At 35.8% G+C, this 17,373-nt stretch overlaps 1 protein-coding gene across 1 annotated transcript; it reads left to right on the top strand.

Moving 5' to 3' along the window:
* The first annotated feature begins 845 nt into the window (after window positions 1–845).
* krt99 (keratin 99) lies at window positions 846–8,065 on the top strand. Its single transcript, XM_072661124.1, is given in 10 exon segments — window positions 846–876; window positions 879–1,213; window positions 1,972–2,100; window positions 3,394–3,476; window positions 3,825–3,981; window positions 4,188–4,349; window positions 6,150–6,275; window positions 6,415–6,635; window positions 6,817–6,859; window positions 7,976–8,065. Coding segments are annotated over 10 exon segments (1,377 nt in total).
* The last annotated feature ends 9,308 nt before the right edge of the window (window positions 8,066–17,373 follow it).

Genomic DNA, 17,373 nt, shown 5'->3' on the forward strand with positions numbered 1-17,373 from the left:
GGGTTTTGATTAGCCTTTCTAGCAATCCTACAAGCTGCTCTTTCAACATTTTCTTGTTCTTCTAGATCTCAATTATACCTCCACTGTTCCTGTTAACTACAATTTCTTAATTACATTATGAAATGAGGAAACTGCTACCTAAAATGGTTTCCTGATTTCTTATAGCCTTCTCCTGCCTAGTGGCATCATTTATTATTTTTTAGAGTACTAGGCAACTGCTTAGAGGAACCAATGGCTGCTGATTGTTGGGACAATATTGGAGGAGTCAGAGGATTTAAAAAGCATTGGAATTTGAATAATCTGGTCATTACTAACAATGACTGTGAACTGTGAACTCTTTTTCTTTTTTTCATTCCAAAATGAAACAAACAAAATAATAATAATAAAATAATCTTGCTTCAGAATGTTTCATCTTTAACTCATTTCACCTTCTACTCATTTAACTATTTAGAGTAACAGACATTTTGACCAGGGGTGCCTAAACTTGTGCATGTCACATATACACCCATGGACGCATATGAAAGCAAATAACCGCCAATATAAGATACTTGTCATATTAGTGGCTGTACACTAGTAAAAAAGGACTGCAATGGGCCGTGTAGGGAAAATAAGTGAGTTTGTACTGCAAGACAATAAACAGCAGGTGAAATGGCATGCAGGTGGTATGTGCGTGCAGCAGTCATTAACACTTCTGTAAAATCTTTAGAGAAGTGTGATTAACCAATGAAAACACTGGCCTGAGGATTAAGCTTTTTTCTATTTCGTTTCACAGCTATGTGCCAGCATTCTTTCATGAACAGAAGCGAAGAATCCGTTCATTGGAAAGGCGGGTGTGTTTGTACTGAATGTGGTGTGGGATGAGATGCTGCAGACCTTGTTTGCCAACTATCTGCGCCTATATAAGACCTTCTGTAAGAAAGCAACTCACAAAGGTTCATTCGTGAAGGACATTGTTGCCATGTCGGTTGCAGTCCATCGCCGCTCTTCCTTCAGCACCCACAGTGCCGTCAGATCAGACCTCCACAACCTGAATGGAGGGATGATACTAAACGGGTTGGGTAATTCAGGTATTTTTGAATCTTTTGGTGGCTATGGCACTCACAGCTCCAGTTCGTCATCCTCAGTGGTTCCCATGTATGAGGTTGCAGTTGGTGGCAATGAAAAGTTGACCATGCAGAATCTTAACAACCGCCTGGCATCATATCTGGAGAAGGTAAAGTATGTATTTTAAGCTGCACTGTCTTTATGTAAAAAGGATATTTCAGATTATGTGTAGGTTTTCATATATAAGCACATTTTTGCTTGTATTTCACTTTCTTTCCCCAAAGCCCACTTATCACTGTTTTCAACCTCTTTATATTTGAGAATTGTAGAGTTTTATATTATCAATGTCACACATTGCTATTGCTGCTTTTGTAATTTTTTTTTTACTTTTTTGCATAAGTTAAAAGTCTAGTTCTAAAACTGAATGATGGACAGAACAATTGTATTTTTTTTTTCAAAACATGATGTAATGTAATGTTATTACAGTGTAATACAGAGTTTTGTCTTTCTTCAGTAAACATTACTATTGTATTGTAAAGTTTTGTTCTGACAGTAATACTATGTATGTAATATGAAATAATGGATGTAATATGTTCTGACCTCTTGTATAGATTAGTCATCCTGTTTTTTGACTAATTCAAAAAGTAGTCTAGGGGTAAACACTGCATATAACACTGCATATGTAACTATTAGTGGGCAGGCCTGAAAGTGTCATTGGAAAAATATTGTCTTCACAAAAACAGTGAAAAAAACTAGTTGCTTTTGCATATAATCTTTCCTAGATATATCATATAGATTAGGGAGTAAATGGTATTTTGAACCATGGCTTACCTTACCATGCCTTATCTTAATCTAGTAACAAAATATATTTATCAATATATAATTATATTTTAATCATCATTTTTTCCTTATGCTCTGCGCTCTCAGGTGCACTCTCTTGAAGCTGCCAACAAAAAGATAGAGCTGCAGATTAAGGAGTTTTATGAGAACAAGGGCCCTACTTACCAAAAAGATCTAACTGGATACTACAGCACCATTGAAAATCTCCGGAAACAGGTAGAGCTGCAGCTTGTGAACACTCATCAAGCCCACGCCTGAAAACCATGATCATGTTGTCACTTCCAAATCCACATGTCAAAAGGCTTAGAACCAGAATATCATTAACACTCAAAATACAATTAACACTCCTCTGTTTCATCCAATGCTAGACAGCACTAAACAGGTCACGCTTGTTTTGGTGACAAGTGACATGTGACATCTTTCAAGTTATCTTAATCTGTCTTTTAACTCCTTTAGGCCCAAGGGCCTGTATGTGGGCCAAACCTAAATTCCTAAGTCTCATAATTGCTACTTACATTGTAGATTCTGTACTTGTAGAAGTTGCAGAATTATCAGCCTTAAGGTCAATAGATGACTAGTAGGTCTAGGTGTCATGTAATTATTACATAATTTTGCTGTGAAAAATAGGACACCCCATTAAATATTTATTCTTTTACTTTGAAATATGGACATGTCAATATTTAATCTTCTTTTAAACAATATCTACAAGTAAAGGTGATGTAACACCATTGCAAAAACATTTGTTGCCTTCATGTATTTTCCCAAAGAAAAAAGAGAAAAACAAGGAAAATGCGAAGATGCGAAGGAAAAATCCAAAGAAAATCTATTCACTATTATCTGGTATGTCCACCTTTGCAATCACCTCAAATAACCTCTAAAATGACTGTAAGAAAGTCTTTCCCACTGTTACATGAAGAATTTGTTCAGTTGTGTGATGTTTGAGGGGTTTCTTGCATGCACAGCCCATTTCAAATCACCCCACAGCATTTGATTAGATTTAAGATCCTGGCTTTGACTTTGCCATTACCTGGACCTGTTTCCTGTTTTGGGTCATTGCCATGTTGCATGGTCCACATCAACTAACCCCTTTTATAAAATAAAATAATCATAATGGATGCTTTGTTGGAGAGCTTGCCAGGCCCTGTTGCAACAAAGCAGCTCCAAAGCATGACATTACTACCTCCATGCTTCGCAGTTAGTAGTTCTTGTGTTCAAATAATGTGTAATTAGTTTGCATCAGTGTCTTCTGTTAGTTTAATTTTGGATTCAAGATTAAAAGTTTTCATGGGGTGTCCTATTATTTTTACATGACTGCATTCTTTAAAGATTCTATTATAGATTTCATCAGTGCCAATCCAGTATTTACTTTTCAGTCAACCTCACTATATCAATAAAATTCAAACCTACAAAAATACTAATATATGATATAATTAAAACAAAGCATTTATTTGTGGCACAACATACTTATATCTTTTGTTTAATAGCATTTTTATTTCTCCCTTGTTAAAGATCCTTGCACATTACAAGGAAAATGCCCATCTCTACATGCAGCTAGATGATGTCAGCATGACATCTGATGACTTTAGGATGAAGTGAGTTAAACTTTTATTTGATTTTTGCCAACAATTTAATTGGGCTTACTAAGCAAAAAGTATTGAAATAATGCTCACAATAATACAATAATAACATGTCTAATGGTATATTAATGGTATACTAAATCTCTGACCTCACAATTATTAATTATTATTTTATTAGGATTGTATTATACTCAACACATCATTAAATGACATATTTTACCATAAATTATTTACCATGGTAATTATATTCAGTTATGATTCTCACACTTCATAAGCAGCAGGCACCATAAGGCCTTTTTTCACTGCTGTATTTTGTCCCACTGGCATTAATCTGTGTGCTCACCTTCTAATGCATCATTGCAGGTTTGAGATGGAGATGAATGGTCGTTTGGCTGTGGAAGCGGACCTGGCTCGCCTGCGAGGGACATTAGGGCAGCTTCAACTGGCCTGTAAAGACTTGCAGTTCCAGATTCCTGGGCTACATGAAGAGCTGGTGTACCTCAAGAAGAACCATGAGGAGGTGATATATTTTTTACATTTATTTATTTTTTGTTTATTTATGCATCTGTAGGTTCATGTGTGTGTGTGGCCCTTCTTAATGTTTATCTCACTACTAATCCATCCATACATTTAGGCAAATTATTAAGGTTACGGGCATTTCTGTCCCTTTCTCCTACATTTCCCTAGACTCATAGGTATTCCTGTTTACTTTTATGCCATGTACAGGAGATGCACTTGCTTCGTGCCCAGCAGAATGGCTCTGTGAATGTGCAGTTAGACTGTACACCTTCAGAGAGTCTTGATGAGGAATTGCGGGAGATGAGGAACCAGTATGAGGCCCTCATTGAAAAGTACCGCAAAGACGCTGAACACTGGTTCCACAGAAAGGTGAGACAGTTTTGGTCACACCATTTAATAGCGTGTGGTTTGCACCAGGCATGCAGGTAAATTGAAAGTGAGAGACAGTAACCACTAAAGCAACAAACACTGTAGACCAGATTGACGTTTGCTTCAACTATTTTCCATGGAACTTTTGCTTAATTAGAAGACGGAGCAGTGTAAAAACAAGGTGAAACATGATATTATAGGTTTATATTATTTTTTCATGCACACTGGACTATGGTGACATGTTTAAAATAGACACTATGTCATAGAAACAGGTTAAAGTTGCCACATTTGGAAACAATCCTATGAACATGATTAATGTTTACTATAAACAGAGACATGAACTTACACTGTTTACACTGATTTTAGCGTGACTTTCAAAGATGACCTAATTTCTCATTTAAAGTTTTAGACCTTTAGTAAAAACACACAAAATCAGAACTCTAAATTTATAATTGTCAATCAATACATTTTAAAGTGTCTCCCCAAAAGATATTTTCTCTCTTTCCACTTTAAAAAGTCTAGTAGCTCTCAACACATCTACACATGCTTTCTTTGTACTTTTTCAGTGTTATAAAAATCTATATTTTTATATTATCATATACATTTTGCATATATATCATGAGCCTCTCTGCTATTACAGTTAGTTCCGTCCTCACAATCTGATTGTTTGAGTTCTGTGGCTCTGTCTGTATCAGAAAAGGTGGGCCTCATAGTCTCAGCAGACTCTTGGACTGTGAACAGAGATTAACAGGTACCTAAATAAGCTTCCACTTAGTCGGTATTGGTGTTTAGTTTAAGCCTGCAAGCGATGTCTTCCTTGGAACCATGAGACAAAAGACCCATCATTCATCAATTTCACCCAGAGATGAGAAAACCATTAGCGTGTTACGCATGTTATATTAACCATCTGCCTTTTGTAGCCTACTGTGTTTTTTTGGAAGGTATTGACAGTATTAAAGCATATTCATTGTGAAATTCAGAGCTTATTTGAAATATTTTATTTCACTATTTTGTAAAAACAGTTGTATAAAAGCAATAGAACTCTCAAAGTGACTAATGATCTACAGCATTTGCCTTCATGCCTGTGTCCTCATCACAGTCTGATGTTATTTGCGATAACACACATCCTCTTATGCTCCATTGCTCAATTATGAATCTATTTGAAACATTGTTTTTTTAGCTGCAAAGCACCTCCTGATGATTCTTCACAAGAGGCCCATATTGGTACTATTGGTGCTTTGCATCAACGACACTGTGTTAAAATGTACTTTCACTCTGTCACTATTGGCAGTATGCTATTGTCTGAATCTTCTTGAGGCAGTGAGTGCCATCTGCTGGAGATACTGATTCCTTGTCATGATGTTGATCGACACATTACCAAAACACTTAACATTCATTTAATGGTGTCAAACAACTGTAAAACATTCAGTGAAGCTTAAATACATTCCTTTTGCTCATGACTGATGGGTGCTACTTAAGAAGGTAATTTTATATTGTAGTATCACAAAGAAGCTTGTAATTATACCCACTTATGGTGTAATCACCTTAGAATACACTGTGCCACTCTGACGAAGGTAAATTGTTGTCAAAGGGCAGGTGTGAAAGCAATATGTCATTATTCTTATGTATGTCATAAAAGCAGTATGTCACAACATTCCTTCCCATCAGTGTGAACTTTTAACTGTCTGTCAGATTACGAGTTAGTCCTTTTTTGAATTAGCAATGTTTTTTTTTTTTTGAAGTTTTGAATTCAGAACTGAGTTAAGATGGTGTAATTTCTTTTTGGCGGCTATCTTCCAGTCAGAAACACTGAAGTCCCAGGTGACCGGCAGCTACACTGACATCAAAACTTCTCAGACAGAACTCACTGACCTGAAGAGAACCTACCAGAACCTGCAGATAGAACTGGATGCAGTTCTCATGCAGGTAAACACTATATACTATTTTTTCACTCTTTCATAGAAACTGAAAATCCTCATAATTTGGATGACAGTACTTTGCCATTTACATCAACCATTATTTAATTACTGTTCACTGAGCCTTTCCTCACCTCTCCATGGTACAGAATCAAGTTCTGGAGAAGAACGTATCTGATGTGGGGGTGCGCTACAGTGCCCAACTGAGCCAGCTGCAGGTACACATAGACCGCCTGCAGGAGGAGCTCCGACAAATCAGTGCCAACATACAGCAGCAGGCCACTGAGTACAAGCTGCTGCTAGACATCAAGATGAGGCTTGAGTTGGAGATTGCAGAGTACAGGAGGCTTCTGGAGGGAGATTGGGAAGGGTGAGACTTTGCTTTTGTTTTTTTTTCTGTGAAGTCAGACCATCAACAGAAGGTGGTTGGATTTTTTTGGTAGATGTTTATGGACAGGAAAAATGATTGAGTTACAGTTATTGTGCATGGATGTGCATGGATTTAACAGCTCTATTTATCAGTCATTATTTTTCTGCACTGTGTTCAGAAGGGTTGTGAGCTCCTCTACTGAGACATCGACCGTGACCAAAACGGTGGAAGAGGGTAAATGAAAACTTTATTTTGTCATATCAAATTTTTTTTTGGAATCACTTATCATGTTAGTTATTTTTGCTCATTTATATTCAATATTCAGATTCAAATGTAATAAAAGATACTCCAACAGATGTTTTTAGATGTTGTACTCAATATTACACATATTCTGGGAAAAAGAAAGGACTAAATGATAATAATAATTTACTGCACAGACCAAAAAAATCGTTTGTCTGTTCATTAAATACTTTGAATGGACCTTTGAAATCAAAGTATGTATTTGAGGTGAGTTGATGTACCCAGTTAAATTGAATAAGTTACTAATAACTAATAGTTACTAGTAACTAATGTTTTAATCACATAGTTTAAATGTAACTACATTTTCTTGCAAACATGATTTAGTATTACTTTTTGATTTTATTGAGATTTCATATATATATATATATATATATATATATATATATATATATGTGTGTGTATATATACTTAATAATAACAATGATATATGAATAAAAAATAATAATAAAGCAATCAGTTCCCCACATTTTTTAGGTAAACAGTGGCTATGGTGTCAGTGTCCATATTATTTCAAACCTGTAAGGGTACACAAAACTAGTATATCATCACTGTCAAACTTCCCAGCCTTGTATCTCCATTTTTGCCATTTTTTACTTTGCATCTGGTCAACATTACATTGTGTCAATATTGTATGATGAACAAACCAATAGAAATGCTCCACAATGACTTGTAATAAAATCTTTCTTCATTCACTTTCATTAAGAGTTAACAAGATTTTTTCTTCTTCTGTAAAGTAGCTATTTTGGAGATTAGAGCTTTTTGTCAGACCGTGACGATATACAGATCATTTTACACATTTACCTGTAAGCCAACAGTGTTTATTTTGCAACACTGATTTTAACATTAGATTGGTGATTCCAAACTTTTAATCTGGAGTTTATCCATTACTCCTGTCACACTGTCCTTCCATATTCATGTCTTCCTGGTTCTGGTTCACGTTGGCTAAGCATGTAAAGACTGTCTTTAGCTCTGTGATGTGATGTCTCTGCATGTTTGTTTGTGCGTGTTATGTCTCTACAGAGCACAATCCTCATGTCCAGAGGCGGGTGAAGGTTATTGTGGAGGAGCTGGTGGATGGAAAAGTTGTGTCCACCTCAGTGGATGAAAAAATCCAAGAAGTGAGCAAATGAGCGGAATGAATATTACTACAATACTGTAAGTGTTAGAGCAAGTGATCAGAATAGAAACACACAGACCTGATCATTAGAGAACACAGCACTGTACATCTGTCCTAGTATAACATTTGTGTGAGCCCTCAGTGGGGTCCTGTCAGTAAATCTGAGAAGAGTGTTGTTTTTTATGTAATTTTTGGATGTGGGGTTCCCCTGACATGTGTTTATATACACATGAGTAATATATGCTGTTCAGCCACTAGGTGTCATTGTTCTCTTTCCTATGTTATGTGATCTAGACAACAAACTCCTGTAACCTGTAGTCTTACAAAACACCTTTTATGCTCATATATCACTGTCATGTAAAAACCTTGTATTTCCAAAATGGCAGATTTACAAGACAATTCAAAAGTTCTTAATTTTAATGGAAGTCAATATTTTAATGAAAGTCAAGATTTCAGATTGCCAGATTAAAAAAAATGTCAAAAAAGACAGAAATTAAAAAATGTTTTTTTGTGTGACAGCAACAATATAAACATAATATATATATATATATATATATATATATATATATATATATATATATATATATATATATATATATATATATATATATATACACATTTATACAAACTCTATATATAACGTTTCAATAAAATGCAGAATGTACACAGCATTACATGTTTTTTTGTTGCATTTTTATGTTGACACTACTTCTTTAAACACATTGAAACATTGGTCTTCATCATCTCTCAATACCAGTCATGTTCAGAACATGCACTGCTAACAATACAGAGATGTCTGACACACCCATAATAAAATCACTGCATGTTCAGCCTCGGAAGGAGAAGAGGAATGATCATATCAATGCTTGTATGACTTTTCAGCCTGTTGGCACTGTAGGTTAGGTTAACTGGAGTATAAAGCCTTGTCTGGTCTTGTGTTTGTTCTTTTGGGTAACACTGCTGGCTAATTATTGTGGTCCAGCCCTCTCTGTAGGGTAAAAGGCCCTGAAGCTGTTCTGTTGTGCACATAATTCACATCCATAAATGGGCAAAGGTTATCAAGGAGGGGCTGGTGAACAGGAAAGCAAAATCCAGATCATGCACAAATGAGTGGAAAATCTAACAGCAGAACACTGCTTTGTATATTTTTTCAATAGTGGCCACACATTAATAATGCATTGCTTGATCACACAACTAATGTGTGGCTGTCAGTGTATCCCTAAGAATAATTACAGACATTGTTTTACATAGTCCGTCTATTTTCACAGGCTCAAAGGTGATTAGACAATTGACTAATAAAAAGTGGAGGCCATCATTAGGCTGAAAAAACAAAGCAGTATCTCTGCTATCAGAGATAGCAGAAATGTTAGGAGTGGTCAAAGATAGCAGAAATGTTAGGAGTGGCCAAATTAACAAATTATCCCTTGGCACATGCTTTAAAAGGAAGGAATGCACTGGTGAGGTCAGCAACACCAAAATATATGTGAGACCATGAAAGACAACTAAAGTTGATGGTCTGTGATTTCTTTGGTAACGCAACCCCCCTTTTAAACACTCTCTAGGAGGTAGGCAAATCAGTGTCAAGGTCTACAATCAAGAGATGCCTTCACGAACATAAATACAGGGGGTTTCCCTAAAGATGCAAACCACTGGTAAAACTCAAAGGACAGAAAAGCTAGATTAGACTACTAGAAAAAGCATGTCTGCAAAAAGCTTTTTTTGAGAAAAAAAAACAATATTTCTTGTACCAGATGGGGAAGAGAAGAGTAAAGGAAGGGCTCATGATCCAATGCGTACCACACCATGGTGGAGGGCAATTATGGCTGCCAAAAGAATGGGGTCCTTGTTTATAGAGCTAAACGTCCTGCTCAGATTTAGTCAAATACTGTAAAACTGAAAGGACGGCACAGTACAGATGGAAGACGTCTCAAAACATACCACAAAAGATACCTAGGAGTTTCTTAAGACCATAGAAATTGAATGTTCTCAAATGGCCAAGTCAGTCACCTGGCCTCAACACAGTTGAGCAGTTGTTCACTTACTGCAAATAAATCTGAAGACAGAAAGACCCACAAACAAGCAACAACTGAATGTGGCTGCAGTAAAGGCCTGGCAAAGCATCTTAAGGGGGGAAACAATATTTGATGATGTCCAGTGACCATGGGGTTATGTTCCAGTTCACTAATTCATTGAATTCAAGGATTTGTATCTATATTTTAAAAATCCTATATTTAACATTTTACAATTGCTTGTGAAAAAATATGAACTTTGTAAGAAATGGCTGTAATTTCTACACAGTTAGAAACAGTTTAGTTCAAATCCATTGAGGTTTCACTGTGTCACTATCCAAGTATTTGTGGACTTGGCAGTATGCGAAAAAAGTAATTGTGCAAAAGGCAATAAAGTGATTAACAAGACACACCTTGTTGATGTGAACCTCGGGAGAAGCAGTGGAAGGGTGGGAATGAGCATTCAATCAAAATAGTTCATTGGCCTTGTTTTACACACGTGAGTAATTTATCCTTTGCCCTTAAAAATATTCATATGCTATGTGGAAAAAAACCTGTTTAAATGGATCATGTTGTTTAAAAAACTAATTTTCCTAGCTTTAAAATTTTTTTAAATAAAGATACATTTAAATAAAATAAAACTTTATTTTTATTTCCATTTAATATATCTACTTGTTGCTTAAAGGTGCAGCAACAAAACAGCCTGTTCAATTGTAAAGGATAAAAAGTCCTTTGGTACATAAACCCAAATAAGAATTATGCATCTAACAAATTACTCTCTCATGGTAAGTATATGGTTACAAGAACACCATAGTAAAATACAAAATATTCTTTACAGTTTATACTTTTTGACATAATTTGAAACCAACAGCTTCATAATAAACAGACCAATAGAAATGCTTCGAAATGACCTGGAATAAAATCTTATTTTCAATACAAAGTTCCACAGAAAGTTAAGAAGGTTTTCCTTCTCCCGTTAAATAGCTTTTAAAAAGAATACAGTAATCCTTTGTTAAAGAAAATCTTTGAACAGAATTTGAGAGATAATATTTTAAAACAGGGGAATTTGTTAGAGACATAGTCTGCCTATGACAAGAATCAGCACGAAGATTGGCTGGGATACCAAAGTGAAAAGAGAGCTAGTCATGAGTCACATTCACAACACCACTGCAGGTCTAAACAGGGTGGAAATGAAAGGTCCTGACAACTTCAAGCACAATATAATTAATCTGCTGTGTGATTCAGATGCAGCTTCAGGGAGAGGAGGGTTCTCACAGACCACGGATGACACACATTCAACTACCTGTCTGTGTAAAAATGAATTAGTCTTACACTAAAACTCCATTAGTATTCTGAATTTCCATCTAGCTGTTTACTTAGTTATAAGTCCCATATACTAGAACATTCCCTTGCATTTTGGAAATAGAAGAGTTTGGCATAGAATATAAACATAGCATTCCCTCTCCCGTCCGTGTAGTCCACATACAGAAATTTTAAACTCAACTGTTTTGTCACTAAAACCAGTACATTTACATGAGGGTCTGGATTATAGTAAAGCAGGGCAACAGTGAAAATCAATCATTAAAATATTTAAAAACTGTAAAGCCTTTAAAATAACTCCAATTTGACCAATTTTAGAAATCCACACAGGTTTTTGAGGGAATCAAAAGTTTCATATATTATCTGATTTGAGGTAATTTAGCCTCTACTCCAGATGCAGGCCAAACTGCCTTTTTAATGCCCTGGATTGCACGGCAGTGTGCATTCAGTTCTAGCCTGTGTATTTCAAGGGTTGGGTAGTAACAGAATACATGTAACATGTGATCAAGATATATAAAAAGATAACTGTATTCGTTACAGTTACAGTGAAAAGTAAATAATTATAATGTAAACAAGTATTACATTACACCAGGAATGCCAAACATAGATCTGTAGGCCAGAAATAGCCTGATAAAAGTTCTAAACCTTTTCCCATTAATCCATGTTCTCAACAGAGACTATTTCATTAAATTCAACCAATTATTACAAGAAATACACTCTCCCTAAACTTAACTGACTTATAGACATGATCAGGGAGATTTAAACTCAGTAGCAGAACCAATCAGAATCTTTATTTCAGCTGGAGGTGAGAAAACAAACAGTCAAACGTACAGTAACAGTACAACCAATTAGTTTTATTTAGGTTCAAGACAACAGAGAGTCAAACTCAGAAACAAAACCAATAAGGATGTGGTGGAGGGGCGGGGCTTCTCTCAAACAGTGAATCGCAGTTGTGATTCAGTGGGAAAACTGATCCAACTCATTAATCTTGAACGTTTTTACTGTAAGTTGTAAGCTAAAATTAATATGCTTGTTCACAGTTCATGTCCCACAGTCTGGTAAAAATGACTAAATGCACCATCACACTGTTCATTGGTTTCATAAAGAACCAATATTTGAGTGAGAGAATGTGTGGAACCTTGAAATTGGTACAGAACCTTGACATTGACTTATTTAAAAATTAAAATTAAAATTAAAAATAGTTATCAGCACAAACCATTGCTTGGTCATTCTGGAATTTAACCTTAGTTTACGGCTGAAAGTGGGCTTTAATAACAGGTGGGCTTCATGTACACAGTCTATAACCACACCCTCTTACACATGCGCTGGTCCTCATGGCACAGCCGAGCTGTTGGAATGGGCATGTGTTCAATGCCACTGGCCTGAAACTGCTGCAGTGCGGCTCTGCAGCTCAGCTCTGTATCACATAACATGTAGGTGTTATGTGATCCTAAATTGAATGAGCAAAGAAAGCTGTAAAGAAGTCTGAGACAGCTGTTTTCAAGAGGTTTGTGTTAGTCATCCCCCATCATACAACCTGCTGTCAGAGGTTAAATTAATAAATAACATGGAGGTAAAGGTTGACAGTAAGTTAACACTATGCAAAAACAAGTAGAAAACTTACATTTTTATGGGTGGAACAATTTGATTGGCAAGACTGTGGCGAGAAAAAATGGATACCTAGAAGGGCTGTTTGAATATTATACTCAAGACTGAACAGGTAGTTGACTTATGTTACAGCATTCTTTGAATCATTTGAAGCTGGGTAATTGTACTTGTTGCATAGCACATTGTATTGTGCCAAAATAACTTCTATGCTTTCTGTACATTGTAATATGTGAAAAAAATTGTCTTTACAAAACAAACAAAAAAAAGTGTATTGCTGGCCAGCTTTACTTTATAAACTGGATATAGATACTGGATAGTCATGAAAGATTCTAGATGGTTGAATGAGTGCCAGTTAACCGAGGATGGGTTTCAACAAAGTTCACACCATGGCAAAGACTTAATGAACCTGAAAACAGTGCTCACGTCTCAACAGGAATGGAACACACTCAGATTATACCACATGGATGAGTCACATGCTGCTATATTGCTTGAGTCGGATCTGAAGTGTTTGATTGCAGTAAGTAACCAAAAAACTCACCAAAAAATCTGATGCTTGGTGTCTGAAGTTTGCTTCTTTAGTTGTGAGCTGGTGCTATAGGGGAACACAATATATAATCTAGAGCACAGTTAGGGTTAGGTTTTAGGTTAGATATAACACAATCTTACATTTGTCACATTTTACATTTATCACATTTATTATGAACATTTGTCTTAATGTTCATTTCCATTTAGTTGAAAACAAGCCAAGCTATTTGGACTGGCTATTCTGACTTTTAACCATGACTGTGGCTATTACCACTGCTGACTACACCCTGAACACGTGCACACACACAGAACTTTTCACTGAGCACAATCACTTCTTATTATAATAATTATTACCTCCTGCCCAGTTGCACAACATTACGTTGCACATCCAATTTGCACTTGTTGCACTTTACACCCTCATCACAACTCATCCCTGCAGTACATTTGTTTCCTATTTTTGGAAAATTAATGTATATATTCTTATTGTTATTCATATATATTTGTTTTAGCTCTGTATCTATATGCTATACTTATTTACGTATTAACTTTACTTATTTAGGTTATTTTATTTGACAAAGCTGTATATTCTTTGCTTCTTGTATTTTATATCGCTGCTGTCCAATGAAAACCATGTATCTCAATTTTCAGTCCGTTTTTAGTTTTAGTTTTGCTTCTGTACACTGTGTAATTAATTCTGTTCAATAGAAATGTTCTAAATGTTACATGCCATCATGTTGCTTCATGTGAGTCAACCAAAGCATTTTACTGCTAGCTGTAGAGTGTTAACTATATATGTGACAAATACAACGTTGAACTTAGCTTCTCTTTAAAACTAAGAAAAATCAAGCTTTAGACACCATGTCTCGAAGCATATCTTGCTGCTTGCTATGGCCCCTGGCAGGCCAAAAGTAGTGTGTAATAAGCCTTTCTGTATTAAGTGATTAATTGCATTTGTTTTATTGGGGAACCATCATTTTAAGGGCTGAGAAATGGTTTAAGATGCCTGCAGATAAATTTTCCTCTGTAAGGCAAGTGCTAATATTCTACTTGCCTAAAGAAAAAGAGCACAGGATAAGGGCACAAGGAAGCATTCTTGGTGTGCATCCTACAAATAAAAGGCAGGCTACAGCATGTCTGTAAATGCAGAATGTACTTTGAGGACATTGCCATGCAGTTGAAGTTGCTCTGAGAAGACTCAAAGCAGTGTAATTCATACTTTCTCTGCTCAATCTATATAATACCCCCTAAAAACATATATGATAAAGCATATACCACATTAATATCCCCTTTCTATAAATACAGATAAAGTGTTCATTGATATAGACCTATACCTTTATTACTATCAGGGTGTTTTAAAATGGTATTTCAGATGCATGATGACATAATGCATCAGTAGATGGTGAATGTCTGGTAACGATTTAGCCTGATGATAACTTACATTTGCTACTGGATGGGCAATACTGAGTCATTGCTTTAGCCTTTTAGAAAGAGCATTTATAGACCATGCCCTCTGTAAACCAATGAAACCAAGTCCAAACCTCTGAAGCAATATGTTTGTCAAGAACACTGCAGAAGTTCATACTGGAAAGTGAACAGAGCTCGAGACAAAAGAGAGTCTGTTCTCGAAATGTTGGCTTGGCTCTGGGGCAAAAAAAAAAGCCAATTAAGCAGTGCAGTACACTATTTATGAGTGTTGATCAGATCCTGCTCTCAGTTGTCTTGGAAACACAACTGGTGGGCATGACATGGTCCCTTAGCATTTCATCAACATGCTGTGTCACTACACATACATTACCAAGCAATATCAAAAGTTGTGTGACATGTTACATTCATTTTCTGAGTCGTATTTGATGTTCAGTATACTTTTCAGATAGAAAAAGAAAACCTAAAACCAAAACATTTGTTTGTTGTTAAAATACTTTGGATTGTTTCAACACTCTTTACTTAACACTCTACATCAAGTAAAGTATCTTCCTTGGTATGAAGAGCAGATTTTGCCATTCAAAAATGCACATCACCACCAGACTCTCACTAGACAAACCGAGTCTCCTTATTGTAGCTTTTCCTATGCCAGCATCAGTGAAAGGGTCACTTAAATTCAGTGAACGAGGAAAAAAGCTGGAAGAGCAGGCAGGTATCTGTGCTAGGCTTAATTCTGCTCTCACCTGAAAACAAACAAGCTCTAAACCACACATTAGATGAGGGACTCAAAATGCTGCATGAGGAAGCCAAACACAGTAATGTGAACAGAAGCTAGGTCAAAAGCTATCCCAGCCAACTAGCTACAATTTCTTTAGAGAAGAGGACACGACAAGAGGACAGCAACGCTGCCAGTAATATTTTGTAATAATTACAAATGATCTTCACACGATTCTTGTAACAGTGCTAAAAAATATATGCTAAAATGTAATATGCTATGCCACATGAGCTACCAGGGCAATAAAAGCAAAACCTATTTTTTCCACAAGTCCACCATAAAGAAGTATAAGCGTCTTTCGTTTGGACACAAAATAACAGAATTTTTCATGGGCTTATAAAATCTGTGCATTTTACACCTCAGTGAAAGTCATATACTTACTAACCTGAAATTGAAATGTATCTTTTTTTGGCTTGTTAGTTCATGTCTGTGGTCACATTAGCACAAATTATTGTATTCACATAATGTTCCATCAAAATGTAAAATTGACTGACTATAATTTTACCTCTATACTCAATCTCTCCATCTCCACTTGCGGTTCTATTTCTACATGAAGCTGCATTCAAAAGAGATACAACAGAATAACCTTTACAGTACATATGTACATTTAATGGCATTAATGCTATTTCTTTAACATTATTTTTTATTATATATTTTAATGTAAAAATCACATTAACTACTACAATTAAATCAGGCAACAGACATTTAAATGTCATACTTAGATTTGTGATTGTCATTATGCACCAGTAGGTGGGTAAAATAATCTTAACTGATAAAATCATATATCTCCCTCCCACCACCCTGACTGTACAATAAGTTAAAATATGTCACCTTACAGAAGTAAAATGTGTTATGATTTGCAATTCACTGTAACTTTAAAGATATTTTGAGCGCTGTTGAGATGAATGAGACAAAGGGATGGAATATGTTTGAAACGGCATAATTTACAAAGTAGTTCTATCACAAGAAATTACACAAATAAATATTTCCAGCTTAGTTTATTTCACAAGTCACAAGCTCACCAAAACATAATTTGCATTTAAAACACAGCTACAAGCTTGGGGTCTTTAAAGTTTTGACAGATAGAGCATCATATAGTGCTCTTTGTGAGGAGATTTGTTCTCATTTACCATCATGCCTTGAGGGGGGAGGTGTAAGAGTTATGATTGCAGGAATGTTTACACATAATTACATCTCCTGTTAGTGCTGGACTTTGCAATCATCTATGAATGAGGGTTATATAACCCCAAATGGGTGGAAATGTGTGTTGTTTGGCTGTTAACCCCTTAACCTGCAAAGGCCTCCATGTGGGCGTCCACTTTAAACCCTGTTTAACCCTGTGTCCAACTCTTCACCTGATATTATAAGGTTAGCAGTATATATATAGTGCTCTCCATAATGTGTGGTGCACATTTTTCCTCTGCTTCACTGTCAAAATGTTCAATTTCTAATCAATCTTGCTTAAAGTACACATTACAGGTAATAATTGCCATACAGTTCCACTATGTTGGAGTTAATACCCTATTTTTAAACAGTATCCCTCCATTCAGGGCATTACCAAATCAACTGTGCAAAATATCATGACAAAGAAATGAATGTACTGGTGATCTTATTTTATTTGAGATTAATCGCAAAGGTACCAAGGGAGACCTTGGTTTGCCC

This window comes from Salminus brasiliensis, chromosome 17 (genome assembly GCF_030463535.1).
Source record: "Salminus brasiliensis chromosome 17, fSalBra1.hap2, whole genome shotgun sequence".
Taxonomy (NCBI): Eukaryota; Metazoa; Chordata; class Actinopteri; order Characiformes; family Bryconidae; genus Salminus; species Salminus brasiliensis.